The 18459-nt window shown below is 51.5% G+C and overlaps 5 protein-coding genes across 5 annotated transcripts; 4 read left to right on the top strand and 1 right to left on the bottom strand.

The window, feature by feature from the left end:
• Positions 1 to 1575: 1575 nt before the first annotated feature.
• Positions 1576 to 3711, top strand: An11g00100 (uncharacterized protein; the record flags this gene model as incomplete). Its single annotated transcript, XM_001393977.3, has 5 exons — positions 1576 to 2155; positions 2212 to 3147; positions 3319 to 3351; positions 3408 to 3473; positions 3581 to 3711. 5 exons carry the CDS (start codon positions 1576 to 1578, stop codon positions 3709 to 3711), a joined length of 1746 nt encoding a protein of 581 aa, XP_001394014.3.
• A 442-nt stretch (positions 3712 to 4153) lies between these two features.
• On the top strand, positions 4154 to 5631 carry An11g00090 (uncharacterized protein; the record flags this gene model as incomplete). Its single annotated transcript, XM_059749988.1, has 6 exons — positions 4154 to 4180; positions 4261 to 4426; positions 4582 to 4848; positions 4905 to 5036; positions 5088 to 5195; positions 5255 to 5631. 6 exons carry the CDS (start codon positions 4154 to 4156, stop codon positions 5629 to 5631), a joined length of 1077 nt encoding a protein of 358 aa, XP_059605421.1.
• Positions 5632 to 11745: 6114 nt separating this feature from the next.
• Positions 11746 to 13090, top strand: An11g00080 (uncharacterized protein; the record flags this gene model as incomplete). The annotated part of the gene is made up of 4 exons (XM_059749987.1): positions 11746 to 12009; positions 12065 to 12447; positions 12502 to 12566; positions 12714 to 13090. 4 exons carry the CDS (start codon positions 11746 to 11748, stop codon positions 13088 to 13090), a joined length of 1089 nt encoding a protein of 362 aa, XP_059605420.1.
• A 531-nt stretch (positions 13091 to 13621) lies between these two features.
• Positions 13622 to 15147, bottom strand: An11g00070 (uncharacterized protein; the record flags this gene model as incomplete). The annotated part of the gene is made up of 4 exons (XM_059749986.1): positions 13622 to 13932; positions 14005 to 14494; positions 14529 to 14735; positions 14953 to 15147. 4 exons carry the CDS (start codon positions 15145 to 15147, stop codon positions 13622 to 13624), a joined length of 1203 nt encoding a protein of 400 aa, XP_059605419.1.
• Positions 15148 to 16243: 1096 nt separating this feature from the next.
• Positions 16244 to 17660, top strand: An11g00060 (uncharacterized protein; the record flags this gene model as incomplete). Its single annotated transcript, XM_001393973.3, has 6 exons — positions 16244 to 16439; positions 16494 to 16550; positions 16606 to 16673; positions 16730 to 17109; positions 17174 to 17269; positions 17327 to 17660. 6 exons carry the CDS (start codon positions 16244 to 16246, stop codon positions 17658 to 17660), a joined length of 1131 nt encoding a protein of 376 aa, XP_001394010.1.
• Positions 17661 to 18459: the final 799 nt, after the last annotated feature.

Below are 18459 nucleotides of genomic sequence, written 5' to 3'. Positions count from 1 at the left end.
GTGGAGGGATTAATCGTGATTCTATTTTTGTGGCTATCGCGGGGGGTAACGTCCCGGTGAGCCACGTGGGTTACGTGGGAATTGCTTTCCGCAAGCTTTGGTGACTCCTTCGGTTGATATTTCAGGATTTGTAGAGGGACTGAATCGTGCTGGAGCCTTCTTTGATTCCAGAGCCAGGTCAATGGGGCGGAATGAGTAGATTCTCCCTTGTGCCAGTCGCGAGATATGGTTTCGAATCCCACTAGGGCCGGTGTGACATCTAATTCTGATCTAGTAGAATCATGTAGACTTCTCATCCCCAATTCATCGTGTTGTGATGGCTGCGTTTTCCACCCCTCGCGGATTTGCCTCCAAAGTATAAATCAGTGGCTGCCCTCGTCTCGTTGCATTGTTTTCGGAGGATACCGGATTGGGTAGACTCCACGAGTAGCGCGGACCCTCTCCCCTTTTACTCTGTCTACCTTCTAGCCATAGCAAGTAGGCCGGTCGATGAAAGTATCGTTCGATAACCCTGTGGAAGTATTTGTCAACATCTTGATTTTTCCGAAAAGCTTATTGGGGGATAGGGATATTGTTGTGGATGTCGTGTGTCGATAACCGAACCACATGGCAATGGGACAAACAGCCGGTTCTTTGGGAAGTGGAGAACTCCGAAGACTGGGTTCACTATGACTGATTGGTGTATGCCGGCAGATCTCCCAGATAACGCTCTGCATGAAAGGAGGAAGCACAACAAGAGCTGTCGCGCTCCATAGTATGGGATTTTCTAGTAAATGGAGTGAAAAGAGAGACGGAGAGAGATAGAAAGCAGCACGTGGCCGAGTTAATGATTCCATCACGTGTGTGGCCGTTCCAACTGGTACCAACTTCCACCTTCCACTTTCTATCTTCCAACGTCACATTCCACTTCAGCTGCTTCTTCATCAACTCCAACTCTCCCTCTCAACGGATTCTACTTGGCCATTCTTGACTCGAGTACCACCAATGACACTTCCTGGTTTTCCGCCCCTCTGGTATCGCTTCTAGGAGCTTCTGAACCCTGCAGGAGAACATGCTGCATATCTCTGCACGGCCCATTCCCAACAATATCTATTAGTCACTGTCTTCCTGCCCTGTTATCACTCCATTGGATCTAGGCAGCAGCGTGGCCTCATATGAAGTCTCTGACTGACTCGAGAATCGATAGTTTTGCGCCTCCCACGCCAAGCTCTGTCCACCACGTGGGAGAGACCCCCGACGACAGAAATACACAGCATTCTGGAATGGCACCATGGACTAAACTCCACTGAATCGGCTGGTTCTAACTGGCCTCGTCTCGCATCAATCGACTCGCCGTACCAATCAAGCTAGACCTGGTCTCGTACCGGTGGAGTGGTGGCAGTTAGCGGAACGGCGGCGCGGGTGGAGAACCGTGGAATCTCTCCTTCGGAGCAAATTCCACGCCTTCCGGGCGCGGCTTTTCCCTTCCTCACCCGCGTCCCGTTTAAATAGCGACCCCCTGCTGCGTGGCCATCACCATGCTGGCTCTTGTTCTTGCACGCCTCGTCTTCTGTCCCTATACTGCCCTTCTCCATTATGGGCGTGATGCGCAAGACTGCTGACCAGGCCTTGGGCCTGACCGCCACCGCCCTGGCTCTGGTCAGTGCCGCCCAGGCCACCTCCCCGTCCGTCACCGTCTCCCAGGGTCTCATCCGCGGCTTTGAGCACAACGATACGAATGTCTTCCTGGGTATTCCGTTTGCCGAGACGACCGCTGGTGAGAACCGCTGGAAGGCCCCCAAGGCTCTGTCGTCCTTTGCCGGAGGCGAGTTCAATGCCACCACCTATGGCCCCTCGTGCGCCCAGGCCATGTCTGGCACCGCCATCACGGCCCAGAGCGAAGACTGCCTCAGCATGAACATCTGGACTCCACTGAGCGGCAGTGACCTGCCCGTCTTCGTGTATGTCTACGGTGGAGCCATGGTTACTGGTGGCAGCAGCAATGCTCAATGGCAGGGCTACAACTTTGCCCGCAAGGATGTCATCTATGTCAACTTCAACTACCGCGAGAGCATCTACGCTTCGCCTAATGCCCCGGAACTGGAAGGCCAGTCGCAGAACTTTGGCATCATGGATGTGGATTTGGCCGTGCAATGGGTCTATGACAACATCGAAGGTATGCTTTCTATTTCCGCTGCTATTGGCTCACTTAATCACTAACAAACGTCGCAGCTTTCGGAGGAAACAAATCGAACATTGTGCTGGGTGGTCACTCCTCTGGCGGTGTGCACGTCGACCACTACCTCTGGAACCACCCCGAGACCTTCCTTGCCGGCGCCGTCGAGATGTCGGCCAATGCCGAGTCCGGTCCGGCCTATGCCCCTACCGGCGTGGCCTTGGCTCAGGTCGTCGAGGACATGTTGGCTGCCGGCGTGACACTCGGCTGCGATGCCAGCAACTACACGTTGGACTGCTTGCGCGAGGCTGATACATATGCCTTCCAGACCAGCTACTTTAATTCCACCTCCAACACCTGGTTCTCCCCCATTGTCGACAACATCACTCGCTTCTCCAACTACACCGACCGTTTTGCCCAGGGCTACTACCCCAAGTCCCTACCTCTGATGGTTGGTAACTCTGACCAGGAGGGCCGTCTGTTTGCCTATGCCTATGCCTCTGAAAATACCAAATTCAACAAGTGGATCCACACCTTCGACGCGGATGTCGCCTGGGTGCCGTCCGCGGAGCTCTTGGCTGCGTACAACAGCGCTGATTACTCGTCTGTCTCCTTTGAGAGTGGCGCCTGCTACGGCGATGCCCGTTTCCTCTGCGCGACCGACTACCTTGTCGACGTGCGCTCGAGCGAACAGCCCACTTGGATCTACCGCTGGTTTGGTAACTACTCAAACGTGTTGGGCATCGCCGACATTGGCCCTTCCCACGGCAGTGAGGTACCCTTCTTCCACGGTGGCAACGAGTGCTTCTCCAAGTTAAGCGACGTCACCACGGCGGAACAGGAGCTAGCGGACTACATGAACGACTGGTTTGTGGCCTGGATCAAGGCGCCCAGTGCCGGCCCCGGATGGGACAAAGCTCAACCCGTCAACGGTCCTCTGGCTCGCCTGGGAGTTCCGGGCAACGAGCTGGCAATCGAGATGAGCACGACCGGTGCGTACAATGGACGCTGCCAGGCCGTATACAAGCCCAACTTTCCCAAGTATCCGGTGGTGCAGAACCCCGTGCTGCTGGATTCGTAAAAGATGAAGACTGTACGAGGATGTGACGAGCTACGCCGCCGTGGGGTGTGCACATTGTTGTAAATCTATTTAATTTTATCAGACATAATTTCATTTAAGGATTTTATTTCCGTCTGTGTGTGTTATGACTCTTGGTCCTCATTGCATGACCTAATGTAAAAGCGAACCTAGCTCGTTTGAGATTGGCTCCGATCTTGGCTGGCTCCAGGCTTGCGCCATCAGCTGCCAGGCTTCAATGTGAGTGTACCAGCTGGCTGCCGGCGGAATCCGATTCCTCTCACTGCTACTGCGGTCATTCCGAAAACTTGGAACGTGCTTGTTGGCACTTGGGACTGGATCGATAGTGTCCCTCCACGTCCCTGGCCCTGAACGGATCGTGACTCGCGCTCGACGATCTCCTGCAGGCCTGCAGGAACACACCACCCACCACTGCGCTACGTGGTGCGATGCGGAAGATGGCCGAGGGCAACCCTAAATTGCGGGGACTTCATCCGCCGAAGTTCACCCATTGCCGCAATCAGCATCGATTCGGTGGATCAGAGCGGAACCACTATCGAAGTTAATTATCTTGGGACCCAAGGAAATTAAATGGAATGTCTTACTTGGGCCCAGACACATCGCTTCGGATGACTGGCCCGCCAGATGCAAGACAGAACGACATGGTTCTACCCTTACAGTTTGGGTTTTCAAGGCCCTGGTTCGGGTCGAACTAAACCTAATACTCAGCAACAAAGCAGCAATCACCACCGAGTGGCCGCAGGATTTTACCTTGTCAGAGCGACCTCTTGCCCCTGGTCCGATAGTTATTAATCCTGGGTTGGCAGGAATGCCCCCGGATAAGAACCACAATATGCCTCCTCGTCCTTGCACGTCTCTGCTGTCGTTGTGACTGTCCGAGGTATCGCACGTCCATCGCCATGGCTCGTCCGGACGTTGGCCAAGTGGTATGAGCAGCCGCAGCGTAACCCGTCAAAAAAGGTCGATCTTTTGTGCTGTTCGCTAACTTCTGGTGGTGGTTCATTAGGTGGCATGGTATATCTGCACGGTCGCCGCATGCATCTTCCTCGTATTTCGGCTGATCATCCGATGGCGACTCCTCAAGAAGCTCTACCTCGATGACTTCTTCGTGGTTGCCGCCGCGCTGTGTCTCATCGGTGATTTGGGCATTCAACACTACATGTTCACTCAGGGTTCGTCGTTTCTCTTGCCTACTAGTGATCCGTGCGACGTCTGACCTCCCGTTTTCTCCCCACCCACAGGCATGTCAGAGATAGCCAAGACAACCACGGCCGAAAAGATCAACATGCAGAAAGTCAGTAGGAGCATAGGGATCTGCACTCCCAAGCATCCACACCTCCGCCCGTTGCTGACTCTGTTCTCCTCCTCCCACAGTTGATCATTCCTGGGTCCACCTTGTATGTTACCTCGCTCTGGCTCATCAAGGCCAGCATGGTGCTGTTCTACAAGCGCCTGGCCGATCGCACCAAGTATCAGACCATCTACAATATCACCCTGGGTGTCCTGGCCGCTGCCTGGCTGGTGCTGTTCTTCGACATCGTCTTCAAGTGCTATCCCCCGGATCGCCAATGGAAGAGTTTTGAGAACCCGGACTGTGAGTGGGGAGGGTTATCGGATGCTTTTAGCAGATGTTGACTAACTGGCTGCTAGTGACATGCTCCGAGAAGCAGTCGACGATCAATTACTGGCTGACGATCCTATGTATGGACCCTTTCGTATCTTGTACTTTATGGGAATCACAGCTAACCATGCCCCTAGTCAACATCTTTAGTGATGTTTTCAGTAAGACAAGGCCCAGCAACAAACTAATTACATGGTGAACTAACGTCACAGTCATCTGTCTTCCCATCTCCCAGGTAGCACGCCTCAAGATGCCAAGAAAGCAGAAGCTCGGTGTCATCTCCGTATTCCTGCTGGGTGTCATCGTCGTCATCACTAGCAGTTAGTTTTGCCCTCTTGCCCTACATCACATGAAGTCGCAGCCAGGCTAACGGCACCAGTTATCCGTGCTATCTACTCGCATTTGGGCGAGCAGATGATTACTTGCACGGTCTCCATGATCGAAACGGCCATTGCCATCATTGCATCGTGCCTTCCTGTCCTCCGCACTCTTGTCTTTGGCTCCCACTCACGCACCGGCACGTACAGCGGTCGCCGGGGATATGAGCTGTCCAACTCTGGGGCTGCGGGATTGGCCAGTAAGCAGCATACCACGGTGTCAGTATCACGCGGGGGGCCGGACGAGCTGTCGCGACATGACTCGGAAGACGAGCTGGTCAAGGAGAACATGTCGGCCGAGGATCCTACCGCGGGCATTTCAGTGACACGGGAGTATTTCGTACACGAGGGCGCTATGGAACGGCAAAGCATGCGGTAGATATTGAGCCGGAAGTGTCAGCATCTGCTCCTTTCTAGAGCTTAATTTGATAGGGGCTTCAAAATAGTAATTTTATATATCCATATATCATTCTTTACGAGGAAATCTGATAGTATAATATTTGCATATCTGAAACTAGAGATGCCGATCACAGTGGGACCAGGACCTTAGCCTAACAATGTCTTATATATAAACACTAGTGATATTGGTAACGGCCACCGTCGTTCGCCAAGCCCCTAGAAGGTCTACAGTATTCTGCGACGGAAGAATAAGCTACAACTAGTAGTGCCTAGTTTATAAACTATTTCGTTCATGTAGATAGACCACCTACTAATATATTTCTATGATATGAACTTGGACGGTCAATTCTGTTTGACTAATTTCATCGATCAAAATGATAGATCCCTACGATGCAGTATTATTAGCAGACTGCAACATGATGACGTTTTTGCTGGTGTAAGAGCACTAGTAGTACTACTAAACTGGTACCATTAAACTTGTCCATCCAACAAAATATATATTTGGGCTCAGTTCTGGAAACTCAATATACGGCAACATAGAGAGTATCTAACCTGTTAGAGTTACATGTTGTAACTGGCACAACTGTCAAGCTACTATGACTACATTGCTTCAATTATTTCACATTCAATTCTACCGAAATGTATCATGCTACAATTGCTCAAGTTACGGCTGCAAATGTTCCTTCAGGGTCCAATTCAAGGGTCGCTTACTCATACGGTTCTATCCGTCCCGGACTCGTGATCGGCATTCCTTGATTCGGCATCCCGGATAGTCTCCGATTAGCATGCACTTCCCTTTTCGGCCTAGTAGTTCATAAATCATAACGAGAGGTTTATGCATCCATTAATAAGCACCCTTGAATTGCGTCTAAAGGCTACACTCATAGTAAATACTTCAGCTATCCAGGTCCATCTTACTTTACATCTGAAGTAGGGATGGAAGATTCAATCGCGGGTGAGCCTTACATTCTTTGTTCGTGTTTGATATGAATAAGTCATGGGGCGCTGTTGAGACAGATCTTGTTCTCCCATCATGCTGCGACTGCCTGAGCATATTGATGAACTTCCCTGTGCTTCGTAGTTGAACATTGCTTTGGGACCATTGAGATGCATGACACTGGACTGGAAATTGGCAGATGTGCCCTTAACCGTATCTCCTTGTTCTGTTCTGCTGCATGGATCACGGAGATACTCCAGCGTCCACCGCCCGCTAGTAGATACGTTTCCAGCTCGTCAGTCTTGATGCATCGAAACCCATTGAGGTGAGAATATGCGAAGGCCTTATCTGCCCAGCTAATCAACAAGTGGATGAGATGATAATCGACCTCATTACAGATGCCATCACAGGGCTGTGCAACGCCACTCAACTTAGTGTCTCCCTGTCGCACATCTGATTGCTGCCTACGCGATCGCCCTCCGATGCTTGTGGGCCCTCACGCTGGCAGCTAGTGTAGCATTATGCTGTGGTATAGGACACAGCCTCGCAGTTCCCATCTTGTTCAAACCCAGAGAAGCATGAGCCAGCGTGCTGTGGTCGCGGTGGACACATCTCCAATACCAACACGGTCATTACGTGGAATGGAACGCTCTCCCTGGATTTGATGGGAAAAAGCTATGCGGACTGTAGGCAGATTCTCGCATTCATATTTTCAATTTTTTTTCTTTTTCTTTTCTTTTCTTTCTTTTTCTTTCATTTTTCCACTTTTGGTATTGAATGAGAGTCCATATCCTGGAGAGGAGTGCAAAACCGCTTATGACCATGATTGAAGCTGTGAGCGCTTCCGCTGAATAATTGGGATGATTGTCTCAGGTTGCATCGCCCACAGCGGCCTGCACAACAATATCCATGCATTGTGCTGATGTGATATTACATTGTGTAATGTTACCTTAGCCTGTCTGATGCGCACCAGGATCGATATTCTGCAGAGAATTATTGCCCGACCTCGAGGACGGATGATCAATGTTGTTGTTGGAGCTCCAGGACCTGGAAAGAGCGCTGTAGCTGCGCTCTGGGACTGGTGGTAAAATCTGACAGAACCCATGAACATCTACGCTGAGGGCGGGCCTAGACAAATCATGGTTGATGATTATAACATAATAGTTTGAACGCGAGGTGGTGGCAGGCCCAAGTCGGATATGTGTAGCAACATTGGAGCATTCGGACCTTTTGGAAGCGACAAGAGCCAGCAAGATATTATGACGATGGAGATATTGATTCCCGCCTGCAGAAATCCTTTTGAGATAATTCTATCAAGGATCTTCTCTTGTTTAGTTTAGTTCTTGTGGACAATTTTAGTTCCCAGAATCGCCTAACAGACATTCTCTGTTGTCAAGATACTTCATTCTTAGTGGACTCGATCTCAGTGGAGATCAACGTTATGTCCCACTATTGCGCGCAGATTTGTGAAAAAAGACCAATTGTGATAGGTGCATGAGGCCATGAGCTTGATTAATATCCTTGGCAACAAGCTGGCTCAAGCAGCATTGAATTATGTATCAGCCAACCCTGATTACCCATGGTCAGTTATCAGTTCATCAAGCAGATCATATATTTGTCATACAGCATGGAATAGTTATCGAGGAAGGCATCTATAAACCACTTCTCGCCCGGGAACAAGGCTTATCGTAGTTTGGTTCACGCCTAGGAATCGGACCTGTGGACCGAAATCAGCGAGGAAACGATAGAATGAGCTCATTATTTCAAGATCCGCAAGCCAATCAACATCCAGCGAGTGAGCTTGGTGCAGGTGATAATGAGACATTCGTAAGGCGTGGTTCGGAATCGTAACTCTTCTAATAGCGTGGAAATTGTGTGCGTAGACGTTGATCTTCTGGTAAGTCCTCTGTGCCGCGCACTTTTGCTTAGGAGAAATGTCGATCGCATCGATGGTGCTACGTACGGTGGCCAGCTTGGCGTCTCGCAGAATCATAACACAGTCACTTTCATTATAGATATTGCGATCATCCAAGGGCGGTAATCTGCTGGACAAGTTTTCAGCTTCGGCCCAAACATTGCCCAGGCCATGACTTCAGAAACTGGATAAATTATCAGAGGATCAAAACGGGTGCAATGATGCAGGAGAGGGCCTGAAAGTTTAGACTATGCTGATCGCGGCTTGACGGCAGACGCAGAGTTTCAGAGCGTTGCCTTTCGGTATTTCGGGACGCCCACCCTTTTCCGCTTGAACCTGACAATCCCGAGTGGGTCGATCATCTGTAGCCTTAGTGGGTGCTTTCTGCTGCGGTAAGTCCTTAGTTATCTTGTTGCGAAACAATTCTACGAGCCAACCAAGAGGACCATTCTCTTTGGGGGACGAGACATTGCCTGTATCAAGCCGGCATCCTGCCGTTGAGCCCCGCCTCTAGTCACCCAAGGCCCTAGATATTTGCAGGGACCATTGGACATAACTTCATGGCTGGTCTAGAAATCCAGACACCTTCTACGGGCATGATAGTCACGAAATGGAGCAGGTGTATGATGACACGAGATTCATCAATCCACCATGTGGCTATCAGCTGGCTATGCAACTGAGCTGGGACTAACGCGCATACTGCACTGTGCGGGAGTCGAAAGCAGTATTTGCATATTTTCCGTGCCATACTGCACAATCCCTGACTGCCGCTCTTGGAAAAAGCCACCTAAATTCTAGAATTACCATTGCGAAAAGGTCGGTTAGAGAGCCAAACATCTGGCGGCCAAGCGTGATCTGACAATGATTGCCGTAGCACAGCGATCACGAAAATCCAGAAGGTAATGGAAGTTTCGCTTTGGGCGAGGGCTGTGTTGCCCAGGTTCACATGTTCTTGATCATGACTTGGTGCATACAAAGGGGGTCTAATGGCAGATGGTAAGAGTAAGCCTTTCCAATAATCCATAGCCATATAACATGCTGAGATCGGGTTACCAGCGGCAAGCCACTGGCAGTGTCGTGCACAAGCATGATTGAACTGGCATTGACTTTAATATCAAAATACGTGGTATCTAGTAGTAATGCTGGTGCACTGGAACCGAATCAGACAGAGACAGGAGATGAATATACTAGTAGCAGGAGGAACTGATACTACTGATGATTGGAGGAGAGTGGAAGCTAAGAGTAGTACTGTTGTATGGATAGTAAAATTCTTCGTCAGTCATGTTGACATAGGTCAGGTCAGATATGGAAGGTGATTAATGCCCTGAAGATCACAACTTAAACTGAGCGATGGCACGCACCGCGAAATAGAAAGGCGGTGACTGGGATGAGAATAGCACTTGCGGTAGGCGGTAAGAAAAAGAACTGCTTCCTTTTGTCTCAGGTTCCTCCGCCCATGCTTCCTTTCTGGGTTCTTGTCAAATGCTTGTATAATGTCGATCTACCTTTCGGCTATGTTCCTTGCCGTAGCCCCCCAGCGGGGTTTCAGTCCACGCCAAGCATCGAAGCCCCCGAAGCCTTGAGAGGCTTCGGCAGGCGAAGCTGGTCTGTTAGTACCGGGGAGGTGATGGGAAAACCCCATCCCACTGGCTAGTAGCCTCGTGTGGGCCGGCGCATCATACCCCTATTAGTACTAAGTTTAGGAACGGGACACCAGTCCAGGCCGTATCGAGTGCAACGACCGCGAAAATCGTCTCAGGATGGGACATTGTGAGAAGAACACGGAGGTGTGTTCCTCTTCTGCGCTCCAGGCATTATGGGATTGGCCCAGCTACGGTTAAGTTCAACGATAGTCCTTGGGATTCCGCCCAGAGAGAAAAACATGGCGGGATTGTGCCTGCCCACCCAGATGGACATGATGTGACGATATTCGGGGTAAACATCGGTGAGTCACCATGCTGGAGAACTGATAACTTATCTCACGACAAATTTCCTGACAACGAGGGCGCAGAACAATCAGCCACGATGGATTTTGCGGTCTCTTGACATTCTGCTTTAGCAATTTCCTGTACGGTTTGGGTGTCCCTGTCGGCGGCCGAAATCCGTTCTAGACCATTTGGCTTTTCTGAGTCCCGTTGTTGTTCGGGATGGGTGGGCCGTGAACCTTATTGGGCTGCTCCAACTCCAATGAGGTCGTTCAATTGTCTCCAACGGTTCCTGTGTGGGCTCCGGATCCCTTATCCAGCTGTCACCACAAATATAACTCGACCTGAACCTTTCAAGGCATGGCTGCCCTGCATGACCCTAAACCTTGCTTTATTGCTCCGTCGGCGCCTATCAATTCTATTTCTGTCTCACGGGATGCTTACGAGAAACAGCCCGAAGTCTTCAGCTTGGCGCGCGGAGTGCGCATCTCGTTAAGGTGCTGCGGCTAAGAATCATTACACGACTCTCTTCCTGGGCATGACTTCGTATATGTAAAAGGGAATGATTCCACTGCGAAGCTGTGACAACCTTCCCCGTCACATAAGGCATGAAGAAGAATCTGTAGGACAATCCTGTAACTTGCCAGGAGATACGACCGGCGCGCCTGGATCTTGCTCATCGAAATTTCAGGTATGGATGGATTGGCAGTAGGACTTCCATAAAGAAGCAATGCAGATGTTGCAGTAGCTTACTAGGAGAGAGAAAAGCACTTGTAGGTTTGGTTTGGTGATGTGTTAGTCAAATCCAGGTGAAGGCGCGAAACACGGAGCCTTTCTTTCCTTGCACCTTCATTGCTTAGATTTGGTTTCGAACTGGTGGACCCCCCGATCGCATCGTGTGGTTCTCTACCGCCGCTGTTTCAGCGCGGAACCACCTCAAGCTATCATGGGCCAGGGTCTGAGAGATTGATTTGCTCTGATTCGCTCTCGTCACGGTGTCACGACTAAATACCATCGTAGTGGCCCAAGTGATAAACTCTGATCTGCGCTGCTACGATTGGACCCTGTGCCCACCATAGCCTTGCCTTAGAACAGAAGCGGCCGAACATCTTGGGCGCTACTATAAGATGGTGGCAGGAGCTAGATACTTGGATAGTAGCCGACAATTAGTTTCCTTGTCTTCTAACCCTTGGACTTTCGCGAGGGCCACCACCTAGCAAGGATGCCACTGGAAGGCCGTAGCGAGGCCCTTGTGGCTGTGTCTGTAGTGGTCATGGTTATATCGCTTGTGACAGTATCCTTTCGATGCTTTGTGCGATGGCGCATACTCAAAGCATTTGGGTGGGACGATACACTGATGGTTCTTGCGATGGTAATAAACCCCCTGGATTTTCCCTTCTCCGCGGTCCAATCGGACTGGGCTGGTATTCAGGCCTAAGCTCACTACATCATGAATCACTAACATGTTTCCAGGCTCTTGATATCGTGCTTACCGCATGCGCAATCGCTGGTGCAAAGGAAGGCGTTGGCCGGCATTTCGTCGATTTCCACAGCTCCGAAGACTTACACCACGCCATGCTGGTACGTAAAATGACGTCGTCTTCAGCCCACATGAGATACTGAACGGCCTGTCTAGTGGTGGTGGCTGGGTCAGTGCCTCTATATCTGCGCGTCCGGGATCGCCAAAGTATCCATTGCGCTCGCGCTTCTCCGACTGTCGGTCCAGAAGTACCAGCGCATGATCCTGTGGACCGTTATGGGAGCGTCGATTTGTATCAGCTTGATATTCTGGTTCCTCATGCTTTTACAATGTCATCCCGTTTCGGAGTTTTGGGAGCGGACAGGGACGGGCAAGTGCTTGAACACTGATATATTGATTAATGTGGCGTACGTATACAGTGGGATCTGCGCCATCTGTGACTTTGCACTGGGGCTGCTGCCCATTGATCTCGTTCGCCAGCTGCAAATCAATCCAAAGACAAAGATGGCGCTGGGCGCGACCCTGAGTTTAGGTTGTGTGTATGTAAACTGTGCGATGCTGTTGGTACAGTGGCTGATATTTGGCGTCTCCAGGGCGAGTGCAGCTGTTATCCTTCGGATTCCCTGCCTGCATTACTACAAGGACATTGATTTCTTGTGTAAGTGCCACACATTGTGACCTCCCCCCCCACCCCCCCCCCTTTATTCTCTGCATGGGCAGCGATAGTCCGATTGTTATTGCTCCACTCAACTCAGCCATGGCCAAGACAGCTAACACTTTCCCGATCTATGTGTGTGTGTGACAGATTCGACCTTTTCCATCGACATCTGGTCCTTTATCGAGGTTGGCTTAGGAATCACGGCGGGTAGTCTGGCCACCCTCCGTCCTCTCTTCCGTGCAGTTCTTGGTGATCCACCCGATCGCAAGGGGAAGAAAAGCCGCGGAAGCATGCCACTGTCCAGCTTCACGGAATACACGCGGAACCGGCTTGATCCTGAAGATGCCGCAGTGTGGCGGCCGCAGCCTGATGCGACGCGGAACATAACCACCACGGTGATTTCGACTTTCCGAGGGAGTTTAAATAGTCCCATCACGCCAACCTTTGCGGCCGAGTTAAAAAAGGGCCGGTCCGTTCGCATTAAAAAGTCGTTTCATGTTACTGAAGAACAAGTTGGCTACTGAGCGCGGAGAAGCTGTTAAGTCATAGAGTATATAATGAGAATGAAAACCATATTGTTTGTAATCAACATCTGAGCTGTAGTCAAGCGAAGAGAGGAGAGAGGAGAGAAGAGAGAGAGAAGAGAGAGAGAGAGAAAGAGAAAGCTGGAGGCTGAAGGCTGGAAGGCTGGCCGGTTTGGCATTGTTTGCACTCGATGGGCACCTGACTGTCTTGTCTTTCCGGTACTGATAGGAGTAATGAAGTAGTCGTGGTATAGTGGCGTCTCTCGTCCATTCTCCTCTCGCCAGCTATTCGTCTGAAACACACAATTCAATCAACGGTTTCTTCCTCATATCGCTCAATCACGTAGTAATGCACATTGCAAGCTAACCTACATTGGATTGGATAAGGACGGACTAATTGCAGCTTAGCTACCAGTCATGAATAGAGACTAATGAGACCGCAATCTTCTCGTCAAAGACACAACACGAAAGCACATCCTGTCGAAAGAAGTTATTGAAACCTACAATCAGCTCATATGCTGTAACTACAGTTTACTTCAACCGAGCTTCCAGCACCACCATGGGCACACCCGGGGCCTTGTACACATTCGCCAGTCGCAGCCCTGCCAATTCGAAGAGGTGCGCAAAGTCCTTCACCGTCCGCTCGCGCCCACCAAACGTCATCATAGTCAGATCCATATACGCGTTGGTTGCGGTCGCGCCAATTTCGGGGATGATCGTCTCGGTGATGAGAATTCGCGACCGCTCTCGATCCATCGCATCCGCCTGGTGTGCGAGGATCTGACGAACCTCCTCATCGGGCCAGTCATGCAGCACGCGACGAATAAAATACACGAGGGCGCCTGTTATATAACCAATTAATGTGTTAGTTCGACCGATAGATGGGGCTGTGGGAATGGTGGGGGGCTGTTTACCCGACACAGGTTGGGGGTTAAAGAAATCATGCGCCATCGGCTCGATCCCGTGCGACTCCATCTCGGGGCCATTATCAGCAATGACACTCTCGCGATCCTGCAAGATATACCGCCCAGGGATACCTGCCAAGCTCTCCTTGAGCTGACGCAGAATATGCCCGCGACCCCCGCCGACGTCCACGATCGTGGCGATGTCTGGCTGCGCAAGTGGACTCAGTGTGGACCCGAAGGGATATAGGCCAATCTCCGCAAGGAGAGAATCCTCCGCCACCATGGCATCATTCAGCCGGGTTGCGCGGGCGGGGCTCTGAGATATGTGCTCGAACATGGTCTGTCCGTCGCAGCCATGCACGAAAGTGAAGGGATTGCGGCGCAGTTCGATGCGATGCTGCCAGCCCTGCTGCGAGAAATATTCATGGGCCCGTAGCATGGCGGGCGAATACTCATCGACCCTGGCCAGCAGGTGGCTCTGGTTAGCCATCGGACATGCCTGGTGATCCAAAGAGGGGGCCAGCAGCACTTACATTAGACTGAACACCGCCCGCATCTGGGGGGCCAGCAGGATTTCCGACTCGGCGGTGTGCGCATACAATTCCTCTCCTGTCTCGCGAAAGGGTCCCGTGGGCGTCAGGGCGCGCATATGGCGCACTGGAACGGGTCAGTTCAGTCAAGCACGGACAGGGAGACCCCCTCGTAGCGCAGACCGGGGCCCCCATGGAAGCGGGGATAGCCTACCGATGAGTTCTTTATCGACACCGGTTTTGGCCGCGATCTCCGAGGCCGAGATGCTCTGTCCCCCGGTCGGGATGGCATCCAACACCCCGGCTTCCAACAGGGTCCGAATTGCGCCTATCCGAACCATCTAGCATAGCGCACCATAGCGTATTGTTAGCTTCCATGGTCTAGGCCAGATTCACCGATCAGCTCTCTGGTGAAGCGAGAACGTACATCTTCAAAGTTGGCAAAGACGAGGTCGGCCGGGCCCCGAATAGCACGCACCAAGCGGGTAGCCTGGGTCATCAACTGGTAGCGAGCATCCTGACTGTTCTGGGTGGTCGCTTGATTGCGATACTGGTCGACAGCGGCCGTGACCTCGGCCAGGCACTGCTGAATCTGCTCAAGGTTGGGGTCAAATTGGGCCATGGTATACTTGGACAAGGATAGTATGCGACCGGGGGGTCCTGGTAGTCTGGAACCATTCCGTTGGGATGACCAGGGCGACCTACCTAATATACTTGTCACACTTGGCCCCGGCATCAGGGGGGACACTGGGATCTTGCCAGGATGATTGGCGGGAAGAGAGTGGATAGGCAACGCGACCTGCAGCTATAGCGCCAGACGGCGTCCAGGCAGCGCCGGTGCGCCACCAGCCGATACGTCCAGTTTCTTCAGCCAAGCCGGGGGAAACAGCCGACAGGAATACGAGGTGACCAACCTATAGGCACGACAAAATCCGGATTCAAGGTAGAGGCGAAGGATTATGGTCGGTGGACGGGCCCCCGTACTTTGCTGTGGATGGACCAGGCCAGGGCCTGTGCTCGCCTCACATCCCGTTCTTTCACCCACTGTTCTTCCCGTCATCCCGGATAGCAGCTCGACTATATCCCAAAGCCCACTCCTCCCTCTGCCGATCATCCGTTCCCCCCCTCACATTCCATCATCAGCTCAATTCCCCTCTCGTCCGGCTCCACCAGATTATGTAGGACCGTCGGACCAGTCAGCCGGGCTTTGTGATATCTCCCCGCAGGTTCCGGGGGTGCCGCAGGGTCTTCGAACCTGTCATGTTCCGCCCAGATTTCCATCAACCCCTGCATCTGACAGATGCAACTGATGCGCATCCGTGATCTTTGACAATGCCCCTGACAGGGGCACCCAGACGACTGTATCCCAGACTAACCTAGTCGTCACACGATCTAGGCACAGAGGAAGCTTTTGATCATTTCCTTCAGCCAGACAAGGAAGTTCGATAGCCAGTGGCGTCTCCTCAATGGGATAGTGACGGCGGTATTCTGTTCCCCGGAGTTGGCAAACTATACAATGCAGGTGAGAATGGTCTCTCGGTAGTCGCTCCGGCCTGCATACGAACGAGTCCATACTTCCGCGCTCGAGCCAGAGCAAGCCGGACGGCGCCATGGACACGAAGGATAAGTAGCGAGGCTCCGACCAGCGTCCTTTGCAAATTTTGCTTCGGATCAGGACCAGCTCTCTCACGGACGCGCAAAGACAAGCTTCTCCCATCATGCCGTCGGTAGACCTCAACCAGATCCCTGCCTCCGCGCCGCCCGACGGCGTGACGCCCAACTTCGTGAACCCACCGAACCAGAATTATCAGATCTACTCCATCAATATTGCCCTCTGCCTTACAGGTACAGCGGTCTTGATCCTTCGCTTGTACACGCGTGGTAAACTCCAGAAGACCATTGGGGTCGATGATTGTGAGTGCCCAGGCTAGTCGTCCACTATAAGGGACCTTATTAATTGCCTCGCAGGGTTCTGTATCTGGGCGCAAGTCTGCGCGTGGCTATTTGCCATTTTGTGCATGCTCAGTATGTAACAACAGAATTGAAACCCGTGGAATTCCGGAACTAATGATGACTATAGATATCCGGAACGGCTATGGGGTCCACATTTGGGACTTATACCTCAGCAAGATCAAGCCCTTCAAGCAGGTACGTTTCACACCCGTGGCAAGTTGCACATAGCGGGCAACCACTAATTATTGCAGTATGATCTTGCGGCTGAGGACATTTTCGTTGTCGGAATCTGGCTGGTCAAAACGTCCATCTTGTTGTTCTACCTGCGCTTGAGCCCCGAAAAGCGGTTCCGCCAAATGACATACGGGATCATGGTCTTCGTTGCCTTGTACAATATCATCAGTCTGCTGGTCTTTACCCTCGGCTGTATACCGGTGCAGGCCAGTTGGGACGTGACTTTGATGCCGACTGCCAAATGCGTTGACCAACTCTCCTTCGTCTACGCTAATGCGGCATTCAATCTGTTTTCCGACCTGATCACTCTGGCGTTGCCTATTCGACTCTGCTGGTCCCTTCAGACTACTCTCAAGCAGCGGGTACTCTTAATGATAGTGCTGATGATGGGTTCTTTGTAAGTGTCTCACGTTTGAGAATCACTGTCCCTGGCTAAGCTAATCTCGTGCTTTGTTACACAGCGCGTGTGTCATTGCGATCATCCGCATTGTCACCATGATGCCATTTGTCTCCAGTATGGACCTGACTTGGTACAAAGTGACCTTAGCCAAGTGGGCGTATGTGTTCCTGTTTCTCCGATCTTCTGACAGCTATCGACTGACACATACACACAGCATGGTGGAGATCAACGTGGGTATCATCTGTTCGTGCCTGCCGGTGATGCGGCCTCTGCTCATCCGGTTCTTCCCCGCTGTTTTTGGCAGCCACGCCAGCAGTGGAGTCAACCCTATCCGCCGTGCCGACGGCAAGGACACATTTGGTGCAGCTCGCAAGAAGGTGATCCGCAACTGGGACTACCTCAGCACAGTTAAGGGAACCCACGCGGGCGAGACTGCGCACGATGTTGAGAGTCTGCATGAGGAGCCTAAGCATGACAATGGCAGCGCTGAGCCGGCGATCATGATGGCGACCGAATATTCGGTGACTTGCAAGAGACGATCGGATTAGATGCTCAGGCATATGACCTTGAACTTGCGAAACAACGTTCAAGAGGGGGGTTGGAGCTAACAGTGGGATTGAGAGAACAGGAACCGCTATTGGACACATATGCGCCAGAGAACATAATCACGAGGGCAGCAGTCTCTGTCGCCAGCTGAACTAGCCCGAAAGACCAAGTCGGACTGAATATGTACACTTAATAATCAAATCATCATAATTTTTAATTTAGTAATAAGGGCTGCCTAGAGGAACACCCGGGAAAAGTATTCACGCGTTCTAGTCGGAGACATGAGAAGCAGCTAATACGAGGAATCCCAAGGCAATGGTTGCTACCAGCCAGATCCTCAATAAATAGCCGCGGACCATTTGATCAATTTTGGTTGACACATTTCCCCACCTAACTCTAAATTCAATCGACACGGGTTTTCGCATGATAGACAGGTGTCACCTTCCACTTTCTCGTCACTGGCATCTACAACATACATAGAATCATCAGGTTATCTGATTCATGTGTTGTGTTCTTACGAGGATTGGCTGGAGGGTACGGCGTACGTACATCAGTCACACTGCGACAGAATATCTTAAGAGCTTTTCGTAGAGAAGCAAGATAAATCATTAGTAGCACTGGAACAATCCTGCACGCTCTGGTAGCTCCCACAGTCAACAGAGGCCAGCCATTCGAAGTGAAGCCTTGTTGGACCAGCAGAGTGCGGATCCCTGGTGCATAGCGGTTGTGGCTGTCAGAAAGGCAACGTTACTTCTGCCACAGCTGAAATTCAGTGCCATGAATCATGGTACTCCTACCACC

Source organism: Aspergillus niger (assembly GCF_000002855.4).
Source record: "Aspergillus niger supercontig An11".
NCBI classification, from domain to species: Eukaryota; Fungi; Ascomycota; class Eurotiomycetes; order Eurotiales; family Aspergillaceae; genus Aspergillus; species Aspergillus niger.
This window is presented reverse-complemented; position numbering and strand designations above follow the sequence as displayed.